Source organism: Rhinolophus sinicus, chromosome 18 (genome assembly GCF_057876585.1).
Source record: "Rhinolophus sinicus isolate RSI-liver-muscle chromosome 18, RSI-T2T, whole genome shotgun sequence".
NCBI lineage: Eukaryota > Metazoa > Chordata > Mammalia > Chiroptera > Rhinolophidae > Rhinolophus > Rhinolophus sinicus.
Window position 1 is genome coordinate 46342480 of NC_142518.1, and position 24164 is coordinate 46366643.

General features: G+C 35.5%; 1 protein-coding gene across 1 annotated transcript in view; it reads right to left on the reverse strand.

Annotated features, from left to right (window-relative positions):
- The window catches only part of LOC109435610 (fibronectin type III domain containing protein 3C1-like), a 60616-nt gene that overhangs the window by 30976 nt on the left and 5476 nt on the right, over positions 1-24164 (reverse strand). Inside the window, exons 3-14 of the mRNA XM_088794750.1 lie at positions 17652-17774; positions 17252-17327; positions 11864-11940; positions 6973-7297; positions 5579-6376; positions 5016-5068; positions 4306-4448; positions 2288-2377; positions 1790-1928; positions 993-1046; positions 763-884; positions 509-683 (exon numbers count right to left, since the gene is read on the reverse strand). Coding sequence (XP_088650876.1) covers positions 509-683; positions 763-884; positions 993-1046; positions 1790-1928; positions 2288-2377; positions 4306-4448; positions 5016-5068; positions 5579-6376; positions 6973-7297; positions 11864-11940; positions 17252-17327; positions 17652-17774 — 2175 coding nt within the window. The remainder of the gene's footprint in view (positions 1-508; positions 684-762; positions 885-992; positions 1047-1789; positions 1929-2287; positions 2378-4305; positions 4449-5015; positions 5069-5578; positions 6377-6972; positions 7298-11863; positions 11941-17251; positions 17328-17651; positions 17775-24164) is intronic.

A 24164-nucleotide genomic window follows, 5' to 3' on the forward strand; every position in this document is an offset into this window, starting at 1 on the left:
GCTTTATTTAAAATGTTGTAAAATATATACAACATAAAATTTATAGCGGCTTTTTAAGTTGACTAGGCTATTCAGCATAGACTTGAAAATTCAGAATGAAATGAAACAGTTTGTCCACCCACATCAGAAAATCAAGACGAGGAAAGGGCTTGCCCTGGTACAAGTATGTGGAGGGTTTGTGTGACCACCCAAGGTCAGCTGGGATAGGCCCAATGTTGAAGAACTAACACACTTCTCTGAATCTCTCATTTCAGTCTCTTCTGTTGCTATGGCTGCTGCTGCTTCTATAGCCACTTTTAAGGGACTTGGGTACCTTTAGATCTCCCTGTACAGGCCTGCCTAACTTTGGCTCTACATTGGTCCCATCTAAAACACAGAGACTAAGGAATCATGCAGTTTGATTGAGTAGAAATGAAATTAATCAAATTTAAAATTTTCATTGTAAAATGCATATAAAATGTACCTGAGACTGAAGTTGAAGATTAAAGCATATGAAAAGAGAACTTACAGATCCTGCTTTCTCCATTTCTAGTACATAAGTAAGGCTGTCATTTAGGTTTGTGTTAGTTGGAGCACACCATTCTAGTGACAAATCACAGATTCCTGCTTCTTTTAGCTTTGGTGGTAAAGGTGTCAGAGGCATAGTTCCTGATGTACAGAAGACTACTATTTCACTGAAATCACTGAAAAATAAAGATGGAAAAATTAGTTTCAGTTTCCTTTTAAAGTTTGACTTTTAAATATTGCAATAATTCAATGTACCTCAAGCCGAATTCATTTTTTGCAGCTAATCTGAATGAATATTTTGTAGAAGCATTCAGTTTGAGGACCTTATGCTGTTTCATGGTACCCACATAGCAACTTTTGAAGTCTTCACCTTTGCCCTTAATACACACAAAACGTTAGAATATTATAAAATTCTACCAATAGAAATTCATCATAATATTCATAATCATTTATAAACAAGTGCTTTTAAAAATAAAACTGCTTACCTCATCCCATTCCAAAAGGAAGCTGTTTATTTTGGAACCATTATCATTGGAACCCTAGAAATATCAGAAAGATAAGATTACGAGGGGCTGTTTTTTCACAGTGTATGTAAGAATGTGTATATAAATAAAATGACAGAAATTACTGTAAAATTAATTTGCTTAAATTTTGTTTTTGAAGCAATCCAGATTTTGAAATTAAACTGCATTTTTTACAGTCTATAAGACATGACCAAATTCTGTTTTGTTGTCTTCCAAATTTTATGCAATGAAGAAAGTTAGTACTTAAGTAAATTGAGAGGTAGACTTATTGGTAGCTACAATTATAAATAAATTTAAGTTGTAGAAACTGACACTTCAACTTTTATTAATTATTGAAATTCTGATTGACATTTCTCAATTTACTTGATGCTTGATACAGATAGAAAGAAAAGAAAGACGATTATGGGGAAGGAAAAGTGCTGGGGAAATAGGTCAGAAGAGGCATGCATAATTTCATGTTTAAAATTCAGGACAAAGTAGAATGTTTTTAAATTAAAATAAATGTTGATTGAAAAGGTTTTGGTTGCCAGAGGGTAAGGGGGGTGGGGGGTGGGGGGTGGGAGATGAGGGTAAGGGGGATCGAATAAATGGTGATGGAAGGAGAACTGACTCTGGGTGATGAACACACAATGGGATTTATAGATGATGTAATACAGAATTGTACACCTGAAATCTATGTAATTTTACTAACAATTGTCACCTCAATAAATTTAATAAAAAAAAAAGAAAAGAAAAGGTTTTGGTAGTAAAATCCTTACTTTCCACTGTAAATTCAGGCTGCACTTGGATCGGTTAATCAGTTTGGGTGCAAGTGGAGGGTCTGGTTCACAGCCTGGAGTTGTGAAGCTAACCACTTCAGACACAGTTTTGTGTGCTGAGTCGCTTATGGTTGTAATTCTAAAAATGTAATGACAATTGTTGTAAGTTTTCAAACATTTATCCTAACACAAGTATTTAACTGCATACCTGAGTTTCCAGATACATTTCTTAGGAGCTAATTACATATCTAAAAAATCTAATACCATAAAGCTGGATCGTTGCAGATAATGGCCCTCAAATCACCCTCTCACCTGTTCTAAATGAAAGTGAACAAATGCTGGATTTGGAGGGGGTTGCTTTGAAGCTTCAAGGAACGCTCACTCTGCTAGCAAGTATAGCTAGGCTGGCTGCAGGAATTATAAGTAGTGAACTAGTATAGACTGGGGAATCTGACTGGCTATAGGGTAGGGCAAGGTTGCGTAGGATGGAGTTCTTACCTTACAAAATAGACCATGGATGGTTGTAGGTCAAGTAGAGTAAATGTAAATTCATCACCACTGTGAAGATAACCTTTGTTTATAACAGATCTTGTACATATTTAAAAGCTAAGTAACATTGCTAATCTTATGTAGTCAACTAATAAAGAAGCACAATTCTCCTTCAAGTTTAGATAATTTTAACCCATTTTATATGAATGCAAAAAAGTAATATTAACTCAAAATTCTTCATTTGTATGCCAAATTAATATAGCTTTAAGAAATGCAACTTTATCGTTTTACCACTGAAACTTCTTCACACTATAACAATACAGATTTGTCTTTAAATAGCATTGATATGAAAAGCCTCAAAGACACCATGCATCATTCAATTTATTCATTCAGTCACAGAGCAATCTTTCCGGAGTGAGCACCTATTTGCTACAGTGGATAGAGTAGCTGTGATCCCAAACCTACATATTCCTGAGCTAACAGTCATAAGTACCTAGTTGTACTCTACCACCTTAAGGAGCTCCTTCAGGCTCTATACCCTGAAATAGCCTCCAAAAAGAGCTAAAAGATTGTTACTTCTTTCGCTTAGCATAATAATCTAAAGATCCATCTATGCCAAACAGAAAAAGTCGAGAACCATATGACTTCACTCATATGTGGGATATAAAACTGAAAGCAACAAAGGAACAAGACAAACAAATGAAACAAAAACTCAATCACACAGCGAACAATTCCATGCTTACCAGAGGGTAAGGGGGTAAGGGAGATGGTATTAGAGGGTAAAGGGGGTCAAATGTATGGTAATGGAAGGAGAACTGATTCTGGGTGGTGAACACACAATGTGATATATAGATGATGTATCATAGACTAGTACACTTCAAACCTATGTAATTTTACTAACCATTGTCACCCCAATAGATTTAATTTTAAAAATAATAGAAAAAAAAGATTGTTACTGCTAAGCAAAGGCCACTCAAGGTTGTAGGGTGATCAGAGGTATAGGCCAGTATATTTTTATAAAAAACAATGACTTGTAAAATACATAACACCAGAAAAAGACCACCCTGTAAATTAAAGTGAAGCTTAATTTTATAAACGGTTTTTTATAATATTTTACATTTTCCCACCCCTCTATCTAATATAAAAGATTGTATATTGTAATTTAAAAATTTTTCTAGCTGCTAATTATAAAAGAAATAAAACTTTATATAATAACTAATTAGATTCAGATTTTCACTTTGAGTCTCTGAATATAGATGACAAATTATGGCAAATAAAGTTTAAAATGTGTTGTGATTTTAAAAGTGCTGTACAGAAATATCCAGGTCTCTCTCTGCCTAGTTGTTTGATGAGCAAAGGAATTTCTCTTTCTTCCCCACTTGGAATTTCCTTTCTACTGTGTCTCTCCTCTCAGCTTGCTCTCTTTCAGATTGTATGTCCCTCTTCAGTTGAGAAGCTGTTGGAAGTGGTTGGGTATGCTCTTGCTGTGTCCTGCACTGTATCCTCCCTGGTTCTGGTTCTGTCTTCTGAGCACATTCCTAAGCTCATCCTGTTACTATCATAGCTCCGCTTTATAACTAACGCATATAATGAAATTCTCAGGAGATCCCAAATCTTAAATTTCTATTGCAATGTACATATCTTGCTTGTATACCCAAAGACCTACCATCGTGTGACACTTTCTGCTTCCTTAAAATGACCTAAGATCAAAAAAGATAAGGGAGAACTGGAGGGAAACTTTTCTTCCCTGAGTCTAAACTTGTCAAATAGAAAAGCTGTAATCTAAGAGAATGAACTAGTTGATATTTAAGGTCCCCCTCAGCTTTAACATATTTATGATTCAATGAATTTTGTGGACTGACCTGGCAACTTACCATCATTTATTTATAAAACTGTTTCTGTAGAAAATTGCATTTAAAGCTTGGAAAATATTGCACAAAAATCTTTCAGACTCAGCCTAGAGGTTTATATGTTTAGATAGCATATTTAAATTGAATAAGAAATAAGAGATGATTAAAGAGACTTACATGTACACATTTTTATATTTTCCATTTTTACCACTGTTAGATATTGCCAATTCAAATGTTACAGGAGATTTAGTATGATCACATTTCTCAAAAACATGTGGTTTCCATGAAACAACAGCAGATCTTGTTTGAATATCAGAAACCTAAAATAAATGACAAAAATTCAAGTAGGACTCTTAAATTTATAATCTGTAATTTATGATATAATCTTTCCCTAAGTCTCATTTGATGTTAAGTACCGGGGGTGCCAAAAAATGTATACAAGTGGACACTTCGGTCAATGTTGCTCAAGCAGTAGCTCGCAGTAATCAAAAGTGTCTGGACGATGATGGTAACCACTTTGAGCACCTTTTGAAATTGCAGAAGTCAAATGTGACTTGTATTCATCTTTTGTTATCAATAAATATTAAGTATTACAATTTTAATACAGGTTTTCTTTCTTAAAATGTATATACATTTTTGGCACCCTCTGTATATCTTTTCCCTCATATTAGGTACTTAAATACTGTGATTAAACAATGAGCCATTAATACTATCTTTAGCAATGCCACATTGGATCTTTATATATTGAATGGCTAAAAGAGATTATGAAATTTTAACCAGGTAAAGGCTTCAAGTTATAACTGTACTAGAGAAAAATATCAGTGAATTTGCATGTTTTAGAGTGACAAAGTAAATTAAAAGGAATATTAAGTATTCACTTTACTTACTATAGGTTTCTCAATGCTGAAACAGTATGACTTTCCATGTTCTGCTTTGCATTCTATAAGTAAAAAAAAAAGCACCCCAAACAAATCACATTGGCAAAAACAAGAGAAATAAGTTAGACGTCTATTATACAATTACAAATACATCATCACCAAGAAATCTACTAAACACCTAGTAGCAATTTACATTAAAAGTTTTAAAAGAAGAGAGTGGTCTAATGTGTATACTATTAAACAAACTCAAACAAAAAAATTTTAAAAGTTCCCAATTTAAGTAAAATCATGAATGTGTTAGGACTATAATTTCCAATGTTTCACTAACAAGCAACTAAAAAAAATTATGTGGTGTGCATATAATACTTGGCACATTTTGAATGAAGATGGACATTTGTGCATGATTTAAAAAGGCTTCCTACTTGTGGTCTCATTAAGAATTTAGAGATAGGGGTACAATGAAGATGAGGAAATGGAAGCAGAAAATTGCACCTAAATATTTTAAATACCCTGAGATTCCTAAACATTAGGATGCTTATTCATTGGGAGCAAAACCAAACTTCTGACCTTACCTTTTTCTGCTTCATTTGATGATGGGCTCTTGCTTCGTTTTCCACCTGGTTTCTGCTTGATATTTCTGTTTCCCATAGAACTCTGTTTCTTTCCATGACTAATATCAACATGAGCACTGGCAGTGTTAGAAGTGCTGGCAGCACTGCAAGTACTGAGAGCACCATCAGTGGCAGAAGTGCAGGGAGCACTTTCAGAGATTGGAGTGTTGGGAGCATTGTCAGCAATGGAAGACCTTGGAGTACTGTCAATAGGTGATGGTACAGGTGTACAGTCAGAGGTGGAAGTCTTGGGGGTATAATTCGTGCTGGAAGGGCTCAGGACACTATCAGTAGTGGAAGGGTGCAGAGCAGTGTCTGTGGTGGAAGTACTAGGAATATGGTCAGGGGAAATATTGCTGGGAGCATTATCAGCAATGCAAGTGTTTACAGGGTTGTCAACAGTGTAAATACTGGGAGTATTGTCAGCAGTGTAAATGTTCAGATCATTGTTCACAGCACAGGTCCTTGAAGTGTTGTCAACAGTGTAGGTTTGCAGAGCATTGTCCACAGTGTGGGTACTTGAAGTACTGTCAACAGTATAGCTGCATGGAGCATTGTCCACAGTGTAAGTACTTGGAGCATCAGGAACATTGGAAATATCATTAGTTTTGTTCACCAGCAAAGAGGTGTTATTAAACATATAGTTATTCCTATGTCTACCAACTCGGAGTTCTCTCTTTTTTTTCTTCATATGTTCTTTCATTTTAGCAGCCCTTTCATCAGGTTGGTTGTAATTTGTTCTTCCACGGGAATAGGTTTCTAAAAGAGACAATGGAATACTGTTTAATAATTATAATAATTACATATCTCAAGGTCTTTTAAATCTTTTTTCAAACCAACAGAAAGTGCTGAAAAGCCATGTTTTATTTTTAAAAATTCCCATTTTGTTTTAATACAGATATTAAATGTGTATTTTTATAATGTATTGATATGTACAGAAAGAAAAACATGAACAAATACAAAGTGTTTTCCAAAAGAGTATCTATCTATACTTCAAAATTTTAAGGTCCTAAGATAATTGCAATGTTGATCGTTCAATTGTCTTTTATGTACCCACTGTTTGGCATTAACAATCAAAATATTCTTTTATGATTTTACAGATCCAATCAGTAAAAATAAACGGCATAATCACATACTATACCAAAGTAGAAAAAAATTTTCTAAAAATTCTGCTTATGAGCATTTTGCTTAAGACACAAACGGTACTTATTGTCATCAATTCTAATATACATGCATGAAATGCAACCATTCATGGAAAATTTACTATCTTTTACTTTTTTCATTTTAATAACTGCCCAAAGCTGTTAATTTTAATAAATCAAAAATATTTCCTGTTTAAGAAAATTATATACTACCATGCTGCTCGGGGTATATAAATGTTGCTGGTGGTGGTGGTGGTGGCGGCAGTGGTGGTGGTGGTGGTGGTGGCGGCAGCGGTGGTGGTGGCGGCAGCAGTAGTGGGGGTGGTGGCAACAGCTGCTCTGGCACAGGCTCTTGGATGTAAGGTGGTGGAAAGTCCCCTTGAGCTGTGGGATAGATCAGTTGAGCCGCTGGTGGATACAGAGGAGAGGCTGGCGTGATAAAGTGTGATATTTGTGGTACAGGAGCAGGCACGATCATCTGACAGTCAACTGTTTGAGGCACAATAATGATTTTGCGAATCCCATTTTCTTCCACTACCTAAAATGGAAGACAGAATCATATAAACGTATTAGAATCTGTAAAACCAGTATTTTTCCTACCAAGTTTTACATTTATATCCTGTGCTCTTAATTTAAACACCCAAAAGGATGAAAAATCAATAAAGTGAAACTATATCAAGCAGGAGGCAAGATAAGTCTTCCTTTTCCTCACAAGTGTAGCTTTTAAAAAGGTACTTTTTGACCATATACAATATATTAACATGGTTCAAAACCATAAAGTATAGAAAAGTGTACACGAAAAATTTCCCTACCAACCCTTATCTGCTCAGTGCCCTCCCAGTAGACAACTATTGTTCTTATTTTCTTCTGAATCCTTCCCGAATTTCTTTATACCTATACAAGCAAATAGTAATAAAATTCTTATTTTTCCTTCATTTTATTACATAAAGCTAGCATTACTTATACTGTTCTGTACCTTGCTTTTCACACTTAGCAATATATCTTGAAAAGCTTTCTACATCAGTACATAGGGCCTCCCCATTTGTTTCACACAGCTACGTAGTACTTTATTATATGGATTTACTACAGTCGCCCATTGACAAGCGTGTAGATTGTTTCCAGCCTTTTGTGGTTACAAACAATATTGTAATGAATAATCTTGTACATTTATTATTCCAGATTTGTGAAAATACATCTTCAGGATAAATTCCTCCACGTAGAAATGCTGGGTGAAAGGGTATATGTATATGTGTTTTTGTTAGATATTGTGAAAACAGATAATTCCATTTAGAATGAAACGATATTATGTTGACCTATTTACTGTGTTCTTGATCTTCACAGCTGTGCAATAGAAAAAAAACATATCTCTAATATAAAACATTCTGAAGTCATGGAATATCTTAATGTCTATAGGAGCCATACCTCCCTGTCCATTTTAGTTGTTTGATAAATATTTGAGGAATTTTAAAAAAAATGCCATTTGTAGTCTTACAACTCATTGCAATATTATTCATGGTGTTCAAGACATGGAAACAACAAAAGTATCCTTTGATAGATGACTGGATAAAGATGTGGATAAAGAAGATGTGGTGTATACAATGGATTTTTACTCGGCCATAGGAAAAGATGAAATATTGCAATTTGCTTGATATATTCCCATAGTCCCAATACATCATCTATATATCACATTGTGTGTTCACCACCCAGTCAGTTCTCCTTCCATCACCATATATTTGACCATGTTTTGCCTCTTCTACCATCCCCCTCACTCCTTACCTTGTGATAACCACTGAACTATTGTCTGTATCTATCAGTTTTTCTTTCTTTATTCGCTCATCTTGTTTCTTTGTTGCTTTCAGTTTTATATCCAACATATCAGTAATATCATATGGTCCTTGACTTTTTCTGTCTGATTTATTTTGCTTAGCATAATAATCTCAAAATCCGTTCATGTTGCCCCAAATGGCACTATTTCATCTTTTCTTATGCCAGAATAGTATGTGTGTGTACATATATATATACACATATATGTGTGCATATATACATATATATGTGTGTACATATATACATGTATGTATGTATATACATATAGACATTAATAAGATATTCCATGACTTCAGAAGTTTTTAATACTAGAGATATGTTTTTTTTCTATTGCACAGCTGTGAAGATCAAGAACACAGTAAATAGGTCAACATAATATCATTTCATTCTAAATGGAATTATCTGTTTTCACAATATCTAACAAAAACACATATGCATATACCCTTTCACCCAGCATTTCTACGTGGAGGAATTTATCCTGAAGATGTATTTTCACAAATCTGGAATAATAAATGTACAAGATTATTCATTACAATATTGTTTGTAACCACAAAAGGCTGGAAACAATCTACACACTTTTCAATGGGGGACTGTAGTAAATCCATATAATCCATATATATATATATATATATATATATATATATATATATATATATATATATATATCACATCTTCTTTATACAATCATCTATCGAAGGACACTTTGGTTGTTTCCATGTCTTGGCCACCATAAATAAAGCTGCAATGAACATCAGAGCACATATACCTGTACCAGTAAATGTTTTCCGATTTGCTGGGTATACACCCAGGAGAGGGGATTGCTGGGTCATATGGTTATTCTATTCTTAATTTTTTGATGAACGTCCACACTGCCTTCTATAGCAGCTGTACCAATTTACATTCCCACCAACAGTGTACGACGGTTCCTTTTTCTCCACAGCTTCTCCAACACTTGTTATTATTTGCCTTGTTGGTGATAGCCGTTCAAACAGGTGTGAGGTGATATCTCATTGTGGTTTTTATTTGCATTTTTCTGATGATTAGTGATGTTGAGCCTGTTTTCATATGTCTATTGGCCATCTGTATGTTCTCTTTGGAGAAATGTCTATTCAAGTCCTGTGCCCATTTTTTAATTGGATTGTTTGTCTTTTTGTTGTTGAATTGTGAGTTCCTTGTATATTTTGCATATTAGCCAGGTATCAGAGGCATTGTTTGAAATTATCTGCTCCCATTTGGTTGGATGACTCTTTGTTTTGTTGATAGTTTCTTTTGCTGTGCAGAAGCTGTTTAGTTTGATATAGTCTCATTCATTTATTTGAGCTTTTTCTTCCCTTGCCTTTGAGGTCAAATTCATAAAATCCTCTTTGAACCCAAGGTCCCTAAGTCTAATACCTATGCTTTCTTCTATGCAGTTTATTGTTTCAGGTCTTATGTTAAGGTCTTTGATCCATTTTGAGTTAATTTTGGTATATGGTGACAGATAGCCGTCTACTTTCATTCTTTTACACATGGCTTTCCAGTTCACCCAGCACCATTTATTGAAGATGCTTTCTTTTCTCCATTGTATGTTTTTGGCTCCGTTGTCAAAAATCATCTGTTCATATTTATGTGGACTTATTTCTGGGTTTAAATTCTATTCCATTGGTCTGTGTGTCTGTTTTTCTGCCAATGCTGTTTTGATATTGTTGCTTGTAGTATAAACTGAAGTCAGGGAGTGTGATACCTCTAGCAGTATTCTTTTTTCTTAGGATTGCCTTGGCTATTCGGGGTCCTTTGCAGTTCCATAAAAATCTGATGATTTTTTGTTCTCTTTCTTTAAAAAAAAATGCTATTGGGATTTTGAGGTGGATTGCTTCTGCCAGCAAAAGAAACCATCAACAAATCAAAGAGGCAACCAACCAAATGGGAGAAGATATTTGCAAACAATGCCTCGAACAAAGGGCTAATATCCAAAATATAAGTTACACATACAACTCAACAACAAAAAGACAGACAATCCAATTAAATGGGCAGAAGACATGAACAGAACCTTCTCCCAACAAGACATACAAACGGCCAACAGATATATGAAAAGATCCTCAATTTTGCTAGCTATTAGGGAAATGCAAATCAAAACAACGAGATATCACCTCACACCTGTTAGAATGGCTATCATCAACAAGACAAATAATAACAAGTGTTGGAGAGGCTGGGGAGAAAAAGGAACCCTCATACAATGCTGGTTATAATGTAAATTGGTACAGCCACTATGGAAAACAGTACAGAGGTTCCTCAAAAAATTAAGAATAGAATTATCATATGACCCAATCCCTGTCTTGAGTATCTACTTCCATAATCTGAAAGCATGTATCTGTAAAGATATATGTTCTCTGATGTTCACTGCGGCATTATTCACAGTGGCCAAGACATGGAAACAACCAAAGTGTCCTTCGATAGATGATTGGATAAAGAAGATATGGTATATACGCACAATGGAATACTACTCTGTCTTAAGATTAAATAGTATCATTTGCAACAACATGGATATATCTTGAGATTATGCCATGTGAAATGAATTAGACAGAAAAAGCTGAGAACCATGACTTCACTGATATGTGTGATATAAAACTGAAAACAACAAAGGAACAAAACAAACGAATAAAGAAACAAAAACTCATAGACACAGACAACAGTTTAGTGGTTACCAGAGTTAAGGGGGAGGAGGAGGAGGTGGTAGAAGAGGGAAATGGAGTCAAATATATCGTGATGGAAGGAGAACTGATTCTGGGTCGTGAACACACAGTGCAATACATAGATGATGCATTATAGAATTATACACTTGAAATCTATATAGTTTTATTAGGTTGGTGCAAAAGTAATTGCAGTTTTTGCAATTATTTTTTACCTTTTAAACTGCAATTACTTTTGCACCAACCTAATACTAACAAAAAAAAGAAATACTGTTGAACTGAAGATACTAAGTAGTTTTAGGGACTAAATCCCACACACTATCAGAAGCCATTACTGTAGCAATTGTAATAGATGCATAAGATTGGTTAAAGTACTCAGAAACAAAAACAATGGAGGATTAATTAATATGACAAGATACAGATTCATAAGATGAATAAGGCAACATAAGCGAGGTTTGGTTAACCATCACTGAAATTGCTTTTTAGCAATGATGATAACAATAAAGTAAATAAATAAATAGTATTCTGGAAGTTCTCTTATCATATAGTGACATAATAAAAATTAACTGATAATGTAGTGCTAAACACTAAATAAAACCACGGTAGTATACCTGAGACGTGTAACCAGGAGGAAGATATATTAGTGGCAAAGTACCACTTGGTGACATCAAAGGTACATCTGCGGGTCCTAAAAGAGAATTATTAATAAATTCTTTAGTAACTTTAAACAGTCCATTTAACTTTGCACAGTGAAAACCAGCTCCAAGCTGTAACAATAACCAGCCATTTTCAAAGTGTATGTTGTTTACTTGCAAAGGAGACTAGGTAAGAATGTAGATGAATCAGTGCAAATTCATCATATTTGATGAAAAATAACTGACACACATAATGAGGATTGGGTAAAATTTATATTATAAAAATGTTAGCAAATTTTACTGCCAATAAAAATTAACTATCAACTTTCCAGTATAATTGTACTGTACTTACCCATTCTTTCCCACCTAAAATGGTTACAAATTAAGTAATAGAAGTTTTACTCTGTACTGTAAAATATATTTCTTAATAAAACTTAAATCAATTTTCGTTTTAAGGCTTTTCTCCAACAACACATAGTAAAGTGAAATAATTTTTAAAAAACAGCATTTTATAGAGAGGGACCTAATGTTATTCATGTGATATCCTACGTTTATAGTGGGCAGTCTTACACCTTAAACATACAATTGCATAGAAACTAAAAATACAACACAGAATGGATACTTGTATATGTCATCATTCTTTTCTTTACCTGAAAATTATTATAATTACTGTTTAGTTTTAAAAATATATGTGGCTTTCACATCCTAGAATGGTAATTTAATTTTAATAATGGGGGAAAATAAATGAGTTCATGATCAACTTTGTATAGCAGCCACATGGAATCCATTGCTAAATGATAATGTTTTAAGAAATTTTGAGATATAGCTCAAAATCACTTTAGGATACAAAATAATTGGCATAAAAATAGAAACAATCATATCACTTTGAAATAATCATTAATAAATCGTATATGAAGTAAATACTTATTAATTTCATATTAATTACTGAAGCAATTCTATACGCTACACATTTACTATATATGTATATGTACATATATACAGAAAATTATTTATATATAATTTCCCCCCTTCCCATATAGTGTTATATTTTAAATGTCTAGTATTGTGCTGGAACTAAGAAATACTTGTAGAATATATGAATGGAAATAAAGAAGCCACAGCAAGACTGGTAGGAGGGGCAGAGATATGGAATGGGCTGGTCCCACACTGACTCGTAGCAGTTAAAAATCAGGAAGGATATCTCGACTGTGGAGGTCCCCTCTCAGGACCATAGGGTCCCAGCCCCACCCTGGGTTCCCCAGCCCAGAACACCAGTGCCAGGAAGAGGAAGCCCCACAGCATCTGACTATGAAAATCAGCAGGAATTCTGTCCAGGTGAGACGGAAGGCTGCTGGAGACCCAAGCATTACTCTTAAAGGGCCTGTGCACAGATGTACTTGCTGATGGACTCCCTTGCTCTGACCTCCAGCACTGAGGCAGCACCTCATAAAGCCTCAGGTATAACATGGGGAGGAACTGAATTATCTGGTTTCAGGGCAAGGGCTGCAGGGACAGCTCTGGCTGGGATATTAAGTGCTGGCAGGTGCCATCCGTCCTTTCCTAAGCCCTCCTCCCATTCATCATACTGGCTAACACCACTCACCCCACCCTAGTGATTCCCTGAGAACCACACTACCCAACTCATGCAGAGGCCTGAACCTCTTTCAGCAGCTGTTCCTCACAAGCACCCATCCTTGCCTGAGGCAGACTTCCCTAAAATCTCTGAACGGTCCACAAACCCCAAACAAGCAGCACCTGGCCTTTGTGTGCCTGGTACCTCTTGCTAAGTGGCCTCCATCTTGGTACGAGTGGCAGCCAGCCTTGGTTCACAGCATAGACTCTCACAGGCTCCTTCAAGTCCAGCACAGGCAGCTACCAACTACAGATCACTTTGTAGCTCCTACCAAGTGACTCTAGGCTGGAAACAGACAACTTGGGCCTGCACTGGAGCCCCTCCCAAGAGGCCTCAGAAAGAATTCACCTGGTAGCCATACCAGAGCACCATCCAATTAGTTCCACAAACACACACAAAGGGTGTACTCAGGAACCACCAGAGCCCCCCTTATAATGAATCTCACTGTGGAGTCAGCTGCCACATAACAGTTCATCCACTGTAGTCATGGTCAATCTTCACTGTCAGTCAGCTGCAGGGTTAATACCACCCACTGACACGCCAACAGCAATCAAGGTTCAACTACAACGGGGCACTCACACATCCCACACAAGGGACCCCCTTGGAGCACCCATCTTAGGTGACCAGGAAGACTGCACCACTGGGCCCCACAGGACACTGATTACATAAGGTCACCCTGCCAAGACTGAGAGATGTAGCAGATCTACCTATCAAACACAGGAAGGCAGTCAAAATTAGGAGAAAAAGAAATGTCCCAAATAAAAGAACAGGAGAAAACTCCAGAAAATGAACTAAACAAAATGGAGACAAGCAATCTACCAGACACAGAGTTCAAAACACTGGTTATAAAGATGCTCAATGATCTCTGGGAGAACTACAACAAAGAGATAGGAAACATAAAAATGGAGATTAAAAAAAACATAAAAAAGAACCAGTCAGAAACAAAGAATATAACTGAAATGAGAAATACATCAGAGGGAATCAACAGTAAATTAGACGAAGCAAAGGATCGAATCAGTGATTTAGAAGATAAGGTAGAAGAAAACACCAAAAGAGAACGTAAAAAAGAAAAATAATCCAAAAAAAATGGACAGTTTAAGGGGTCTCTGGGACAACATCAAGTGTACAAGTCACATCATAGGGCATAGGGTACCAGAAAGAAAAGACAGACAGTAAGAAACTGAAAACCTATTCGAACCAATAATTATGGAAAACTTCCCTAACCTGGCAAAGGAAAAAGACATACAAGCCCAGGAAGTACAGAGTCCAAAACAAGATGAAACCAAACAGTCCCACACCAAGACACATCATAATTAAAATACCAAATGTTAAAGACAAAGAGAGAATCTTAAAAGCAGCAAAAGAAAAGCAGTTAGTTACTTATAAGAGAGCCCTCATAAGATTGTCGGCTGATTTCTCAACAGGAACTTTGCAGGCCAAAAGGGATTGGCATGAAATATTCAAAATGATGAAAAGCAAGGACCTTGAAACAAGCTACTCTACCCAGCAAAGCTATCATTTAGAATTGAAGGACAGATAAAGAGATTTTCAGACAAGAAAAAGCTAAAGGAGTCATCACCACCAAACCAGTATTGTAAGAAATGTTAAAGTAACTCTTTAAGAAGAAAAAAAAAAGATAAAAAATGTGAGTAATAAAATGGCAATAACATAGGTATCAACAATTAGTTTAAATGTAAATGGATTAAATGCCCTAATCAAAAGACCAGGGTGGCTGAATGGATAAAAAAAACAAGACTCATACTTATGCTGCCTACAAGAGACCCACTTCAGATCTAAAGACACAGATGGACTGAAAGTGAAGGGATGGAAAAAGATATTTCATGAAAATCGAAACAAACAACAAAAATCTCTGGTAGTAATACTTATACCAGGTAAAATAGACTTTAAAACACAGGCTATAATAAGAGACAAAGAAGGACCCAATAATTCCACTTTGGTATTTATCCAAAGTAACCCAAAACACAAATTTGAAAAGACACATGGATCTATACGTTCACTGCAGCATCATTTACAATAGCCAAGGTATGGAACAACCTAAGGGTCCATAAACAGATGAACAGATAAAGAATAAGAGGTACATATATACAATGGAATATTACTCAGGCATCAAAAAGAATGAAATCTTGTCACCTGCAACAACATGGATGCACATAGAGGGTATTATGCTAAGTGAAATAAGTCAAACAGAGAAAGACAAATACCATATGATTTCACTTATGTGTGGAACTAAAAAAGAAAACAAAATAAATGGACAAGCAAAATAGAAACAAATTCATAGATACAGAGAACATTTTGATGGTTGCCAGATGAGAGGGGATTTGGAAGGATGGGTAAAAAGGGTGAAGGGATTAAGAAGTACAAATTGGCAGTTATAAAAAGTCATGGGGTCTATGAGTTTCTGTTTCTCATTTGTTTGTCTTGTTCTTTTGTTGCTTTTGGTTTATATACCACATATCAGTGAAATCACATGATTCTCTGCTTTTTCTGTCTGACTTATTTCGCTCAGCATTACACTCTCAAGATCCATCCATGTTGTCACAAATGTTCCTATATCATCTTTTCTTACTGCCGGTGGTTGCCAGAGGGTAAGGGGGGTGGGGGGTGGGAGATGAGGGTAAGGGGGATCGAATATATGGTGATGGAAGGAGAAATGACTCTGGGTAGTGAACACACAATGGGATTTATAGATGATGTAATACAGAATTGTACACCTGAAATCTATGTAATTTTACTAATAATTGTCACACCAATAAATTTAATAAAATAAAATTTTTAAAAAAAGTCATGGGGATGTAAAGTACAGTATAAGTCAATAATATTGTAATAACTAAGTATGGTGTCAGATGAGTACTAGATGTATTGGGGTGATCACTTTGTAAGTTATATAAATGTCTAACCACTATTTTATGTACCTGAAACTGATATAATATTGTATGCCAACTTTAATTGAAATTGAAAAATAAAGTTATTAAAAACGTAAACAAAACCCAAAAATCAAAAACCAAAGTAAACAAGCAAAACAGAAAAAAATGTAGATACAAAGAACAAACTGATTATTGCCAGACAGAAGGGGGTTGGGGAGCTGGGTGAAAAAGGTGAAGGGATTAGGAAGTACAAATTGCCAATTACAAAAGTCACAGGGACGTAAAGTTCAATCTAGAGAATATAGTCAATATTTAATAACTACGTATGGTGTCAGGTGGGTATTAGATTTATTGGGGGATCACTTTGTAAGTTATATAAATGTCTAGCCACTTTGTTGTACACCTGAAACTAATATAATATTTAATGTCAATTGTAATGGATACATATACAAAATAATTTTTTAAAAAAGGCAAAAGAATGTATGAATGAATGAACTGTCTGAAGTCCTCAGCAGTCACCTCCTATAGGAGAAGTGTAAAACTATCAGGGCTGTCAATATCTCCAAAATCTGGACTTTTTGAAATGCAATTCTTCAATTAATTTTCAATTTTTAAAAGTACCTTACATGAAGTTCTTTAGTGAGACTAGCAAGATGATCCCTGGTTGTTCTATTGATACTATGCTCTGTGAAGAATGTATAAATTTAAAAGCATTTAATCTGGCTCAAACAGGAAAGGATATTAGTGGAATAGATTGCTAATAAAGTCATTTCATACTATAATAATATTTAAATTCACTCTATTTGGTATCAAACAACACATATATTTACTTATACTTTTACTGACCTTGAATGTTCTGAATGTTCCCATCATGAGACTTGATGGTGAGTGTTTCTCCTGGGTTAACCTGTACCAATATAATCTAGAAATAAACCATTCTTTGATGACATACTTTTCTGTTAATTAACCTGTGAAAAATCATTATTGCCCTTTTGAAAAACATCAGACTAATTATTGAGGACTTGTGATGCTCAAGGGCAAAAGTACAATTGGGTTCATTGTCACTTATGACAAATTCAATACCCATAAATAGGAACAGGTCCTCTCCCACCCACATATATAGAAAGGTCATAGAAAATAGGTATATTGATGTGGAAAGACCAACTCCCCCCATAAAAAAGAAACCCTGCAAAAAAAGAAAAAAAAAAGAAAATGAAACTTATCTGAATGTAAAATTCATACATACTTGTTGTATCCAGTATTGAGGACAAGAATTCCACCCGGTATATCTCTTGGGATGAGCCATCACTTGTGAAAAATTAGTGGTATACTGTGTTCCATCAGTGGTGTTCAGATGAAACCTCTCCATCTAATAAAAAATAGTAATTTAAATTTCAATGAGGTCATTATAATCTCAGTTCCTTGACATGATATCAAACAAAATTATAAGCTAGAAGTACAATATTTGCCCATTCTTAAACTCCAAAGAAAAGTTAGGTGATCTTTTCACATTATGTATGTAGATAAAACTTTTCTTGAATAGCCTATTTTAAATGAGTAAATGCTAAATCTAAACTACACCGTCTCTTTCTTGAGACCAATCTTATATGTAGCGGTCACTGCTAATCAAAATGATACTTTTAAAAATTAGAAAATTGAACTCACACCTATGAATAAATATGAAGAAACGTTAGTATGCATTAGAGTCATATTTTTAAACCATTCATCAAAAGAAACTGTGGGTAGTATAAACTTTAAGACACAATACCAGGACTTTTGAGCTAATCAAAAGAGGCTGAAAAGGAAGCTAAATCAATACAAAAGGAGGTTCTATGTGGCCTAAGCTAGTGTTAAAGGTCTCTCAAGCAAGTTTAAAAAGTCTACAAGGAAGATAAACTGATGTTGGTGAAAAGACTAAAAACATCTAAACTAAGTGACCAATCATAAAAAGTGGGACCGGCCCAGTGGCTCAGGCGGTTAGAGCTCCACGCTCCTAACTCCGAAGGCTGCCGGTTCGATTCCCGCATGGGCCAGTGGGCTCTCAACCACAAGGTTGCCAGTTCAATTCCTCCAGTCCCGCAAGGGATGGTGGGCAGTGCCCCCTGCAACTAGAAAATGGCAACTGGACCTGGAGCTGAGCTGCGCCCTCCACAACTAAGACTGAAACGACAACAACTTGAAGCTGAACAGAACCCTCCACAACTAAGATTGAAAGGACAACAACTTGACTTGAAAAAAAGTCCTGAAGTACACACTGTTCCCCAATAAAGTCCTGTTCCCCTTCCCCAATAAAATCTTTAAAAAAATAAAAAAAAATAAAAAGTGACACAATTTTTATACATAAAAGCTGATACTGAATTTAAGAAAATTTTGACCAGTTAGGATGAAAAAAAGCGCAAAACTACCCTTACCTGATACATGGAATTCCTAGATAATTGGAGCTATAGGAGGTATTTCAGTAAGAGTAAGTGCAAACCCATGGATCAGTCATGTCTGAAAAGATTGGCTTTCACACTAAATGGTTTCTAAGAAAGTGAAATCTTAGATTAATCAAACGAAGTCAAAGTAGTGATTTTAAACGACAAAACCTGATGTAATACTTCTGAGAAAAAAGCTATCTTAAATAGTTTTCTCTCTAGAAATGTTTACTTAACTGAAATTGTTTTATGGCAACATTTCAAAATAATTATTGGTTTTCATAATGAAAGACTATAAAATTTGGAGTCAAGACTTTACTCATGAAGACAAAGATAGCTCCATTTCACAGTGTGAAGAATGGTTTAATTAAACAAGTCACTGGTCATTTGATCCACTCAGATCAAGTTCAGTTAATTTCCAATCTATGATGTTAACCTGCCAAATAAGACTGTGTATTGCTTAGAAGGCTGTAAGAATTAACTAGATCCCTTAAAAATAATAGGCACATATTTACCTTAACTCTTTCAAATACTGAAACCAAACATCTTAAACATAAGCCAAAGCTTCAAAGCTTCAAGCCCAAACCCTTACATTTAAAATACTTTCCAATTTCAAATACTGCATATGAAGATGGCACCAAATGACAAAATATAGTCTAATAGTCCAGATCTTTGATTCCATAATCACTTGGAGAAAAATCAGAAAGTAAAATATGATTTTTTGAGCATGGAGAAGGGGATACTCAAGAGGAAACCTCTTGGAATTAGGCAAGCACTCCAAATGAAATTTCCTATTGTGGTTCTACATCACTGTGGTAACACAGATGCAAAGGAATGTTCACCATGTCATAATTCTAGTCACTACTTACATCATTTCCTTACCAAATTGGATGTAGTCTGAAGAGACATTCTTACTTGTGAATACAGTTTTTCATAAGTGAAAGACAATTTTTAAATAATTGTTTTATTTTTCAATTACAGTTGACAAACAATATTATATTAGTTCTAACTGTACAACAGTGATTAGACATTCGTATAAATTATGAAGTGATCACCCCAATAAATCTAGTATCCATCTGAAAGACATTTTTAAAAAAAAAACTGTTGGGAGTCATAAAAAAATATGGAGTACATCTAGCAGGAAAATGCATGTGTTCTCTTAAGTTAGGAATATAGGAAGTAGTTGAAAATTTAATTTTTTTTTTTACTATTTACTCAACAGTGAAAAAGTACTTTAGGCTAATTTAAATCTCTTCTATCTCTACAAAATTTGTTTCATTTATGGCAAAAGTCATTGCTGTCTAGCTCATTCTAATGACTGGATTGATCAAGATTTATTTATTTATATATTTTTAGATTTCTTAATTATTTAATTTTATTTACTGGATTTGATAGAATTTTAAAGTAAAAAGAAAATAGGGCAGATGGGTGGCTCAATTGGTTAGATCGCAAGCTCTGGGCAATGGGGCTGCCGGTTCAATTCCCACATGGGCCAGCGAGCTGCGCCCTCTGCAAGTAGAATGAAGTCAATGAGCTGCAGCTCAGCTCCCGGGTGGCCAGATGGCTCAGTCGTCGGTTGGAGCGCGGGGGTCTCAACGACAAGGTTGGTGGTTCAACTCCTCGACTCCCACAAGGGATGGTGGGCTCCGTCCCCTGCAACTAAGATTGAACACGGCACCTAGAACTGAGCTGCCACTGAGCTCCCAGATGGCTCAGTTGGTTGGAGCATGTCCTCTCAACCACAAGGTTGCCGGTTTGACTCCCACAAGGGATGGTGGGCTGTGCCCCCTGCAACTAACAATGGCAACTGGACCTGGAGCTGAGCTGTGCTCTCCACAACTAAGATTGAGAGGACAACAACTTGATTTGGAAAAGTCCTGGAAGTACACACTGTTCCCCGATAAAGTCCTGTTCCCCTTCCCCAATAAAATCTTTTTTTTTTTTTTTAAAAGAAAAGAAAACATTTTTAAACTGAAGCTTATTCAAGCATGCACTGAGAGGTTATTTATATGTTTTTTTAAGCAGTAAAATATTTTAACTTTATTAATAACCCTTGAGTGTATGTATTTCCCCTTTTATGTATAAACTTTATCATTTAGAATCGTGTCAGATTTACAGAAAAATTTCAGAGGTATTGCAAGGAGTTCTCATATATGAGATGTGAACAAACCATAGAGTGAATGTTTAAATAAAAAAATAATTACAGTAAAAGACACATTGCCATTAATCCACCTCAAAGTATTTCTCCTCGTTTCAAACACACTTATCCCATCATTCTTGACACTTTCTGAAGCAGTTCTGGAAGTCTTCTTTTGGGAGTGTCTTTAGTTGCGCTGTCGTGGCTGCCTCCATGTCCTGAATTGATTCAAAAAGTTTTCCTTTCACGGTCATTTTGACATTGGGGAAGAGCAGAAGTCACACATTAACAGATCCAGTGAATAAAGTGGATGTGGACACACCGTAATGTTTTTGACAGAAATTGCCATACCAGAAGCAATGTGTCACTCGAAGCATTTCCGTTGTGATAAAAAAAAATATGGTGAATTCTGCTGCCCGTGCCATTCAACAGAGAGGCAGGGATCTTCAATACAGGAAGTGGCACATTGAACCTTAGTGACAGTGTGTGACAAGTTTCAACTTGTTTGGTGCAGTTAGTTGGGTGTGAACTACAGTTGAGACAAGGTGTGTTTTTAAGTGTGCCGTAAATCATCCTCTATCATGACAATGCTCTGTATCACACATCACTTCTGGTATACGGCAATTTCTATCAAATGAAAACATTACGGTGTGTCCTCATCCACCTTATTCATTGGATCTGGTATCATGCGACATCTGGCTCTTCGGCAAAGTCACAATGATTCAGGACATGGAAGCAGCCATGACAGTGCAACTAAAGACACTCACGAAAGAGGACTTCCAGAAATGCTTCAGAACGTGGCAAGAATGATGGGATAGGTTTGTTCAATGTGTGGGGGAGTATTTTGAGGGGGATTAATGGCAATGTGTTTTTTACTGTAATAATATTTTTTTCATTTAAACATTCACCATATAATTTGATCACACGTCATACATCATACCAAATTTCCCCATTATAAACATCTTACATTAGTATGATATTTTCTATAATGATACAATATTGATTCATTATAACATGTTAACTGAAGTCCACACTTCATTTATTTCTTTAGAGCTTGCCTAATGTCATTTTTATTTTATCCTTTATTACCTTATTGGCTATATTCCCTATGCTGTACATTATATCCCCATTGTTTATTTATTTTACACCTGAAAATCTGAAACTCTTATTCCCCTTCACCGTTTTCTCCTCTCTTTTAAATCTTTCAATTACAGTTGACATTCAATATTATTTTATATTAGTTTCAGGTGTACAGCATAGTGGTTAGAAATGTATCTAGTTTACGACGTGATCCCCCCAATTAGTCTAGTACCCACCTGGGAATTGACAGTAGATTAGATGAAGAAAAGTATCGAATCAGCAATTTAGAAGTTAAGGTAGCATAAGACACCCAACCAGAACAGTAAAAAGAAAAAAGAATCCAAAAAAATAAGGATAGTTTAAGGGATCTCTGGGACAACATCAAGTGTACCTCCATTCCCATTATAGGGGTACCAGAAGGAAAAGACAGAAAACAAAGTATTGAAAACCTATTTGAAGAAATAATGAAAACTTCCCTAACCTGGAAAAGGAAATGGACATACAAACCCAGAAAACACAGAGTCCAAAACAAAATGAACCCAAACAGGCCCACACCAAGACACATCATAATTAAAGTGCCAAATGTTAAAGACAAAGAGAGAATCTTAAAAGAGCAAGAGAAAAGCAATTAGTGACCTAAAAGGGAGCCCCCATAAAACTATCAGCTTGTTTTTCAGCAGAAACTTTGCGGGCCAGAAGGGACTGGCACAAAATATTCAAAGTGATGAAAAGCAAGGACCTACAACCAAGATTACTCTATCCAGCAAAGCTATCATTTAGAATTAAGAACAGATAAAGAGCTTCCGAGAAAGGAAAAAGCTAAAGGAGTTGATCATCACCAAACCCATATTACAAGGAATCTTAGAAGGACTTCTTTAAGACAAAATAAATAAATAAATAAGTAAATAAATAAATAAATAAAATGAATAATGAAATGGCAATCACTACATATTTATCAACAATTAGTTTAAATGTAAATGGATTAAATGCTACAATCAAAGATAGGGTGGTTGAATGGATAAGAACACAAGACCCTTACACATGCTGTGTACAAGAGACAAAACAAAACCAAACCTGGGGTAGCAAAACTTATACCAAACAAAATAGACTTTAAAACAAAGGCTATATAGCAAGAGCAAAAGAAGGACTCAGTAATCCCACTTCTGGGTATTTATCCAGAGAAACCCAAAACTCTACTACAAGGGGCCATGTGCATCCGTTTATTTATTTCAGCATTGTTTACAATGACCAGATGTGGAGGCAGCCTGGGTGTCTGTTGATGGAAGAATGGACAAAGAGTAGGTGGTACATATATACAGTGGAATATTGCTCAGCCAGGGAAGGGAATGGGTTCTTGCCATCTGCGGCAGCCTGGATGGACCTAGAGCATGTTGTGCTCAGCGGAGTATGTCAGTAAAAGACAGGTACAATATGATTTCGCTTATATGTGGAACCTAAAGAACAAAATAAGCAAACAAAGCAGAAACAAACTCATAAATACAGAGAACATTTTGATGGCTGCCAGATGGGAATGGGGTTGAGGGGATGAGGGAAAAAACAGAAGGGATTAAGAAGTACAAAGTAGTCATGGGGATTTAGGGTATAGCATAAGGAAAATAGTCAATAATATTGTAATAGCTATCTATATATGGTGTCATATGGGTACTAGATCTATCAGGGTGATAGATGGGAAAGGGAAAAGGGTCAGATTGAAAAGGTGAATGAATTAAGAAGTACAAATTGGTAGTTACAAAATAGTCCTGGGAATGTAAAATAAAGCATAGAGAATATAGTCAATAATATGGTAATAACTATGCATAGTGCTAGGTGGGTACCAGACTAGAAGGCGATCACTTCATAAAATATAAATGTCTAACCACTATGCTGTACACCTGAAATTAATATAAAATAATATTGAATGTCAACTGTAATTGAAAAATTTAAAAAGGGGGTAAAAGGTGAAGGGGAATAAGAGGTCCAAATTTCCAGGTATAAAACAAATAAGTCATAGGGATGTAATGTACAGCATAGGGAATATAGTCAATAATATTGTGATAGAATGGTGCAGTGTTAGATGGTTGCTGGACTTAGGGGATCACTCCTTTAGGTATATAGATGTTGAATA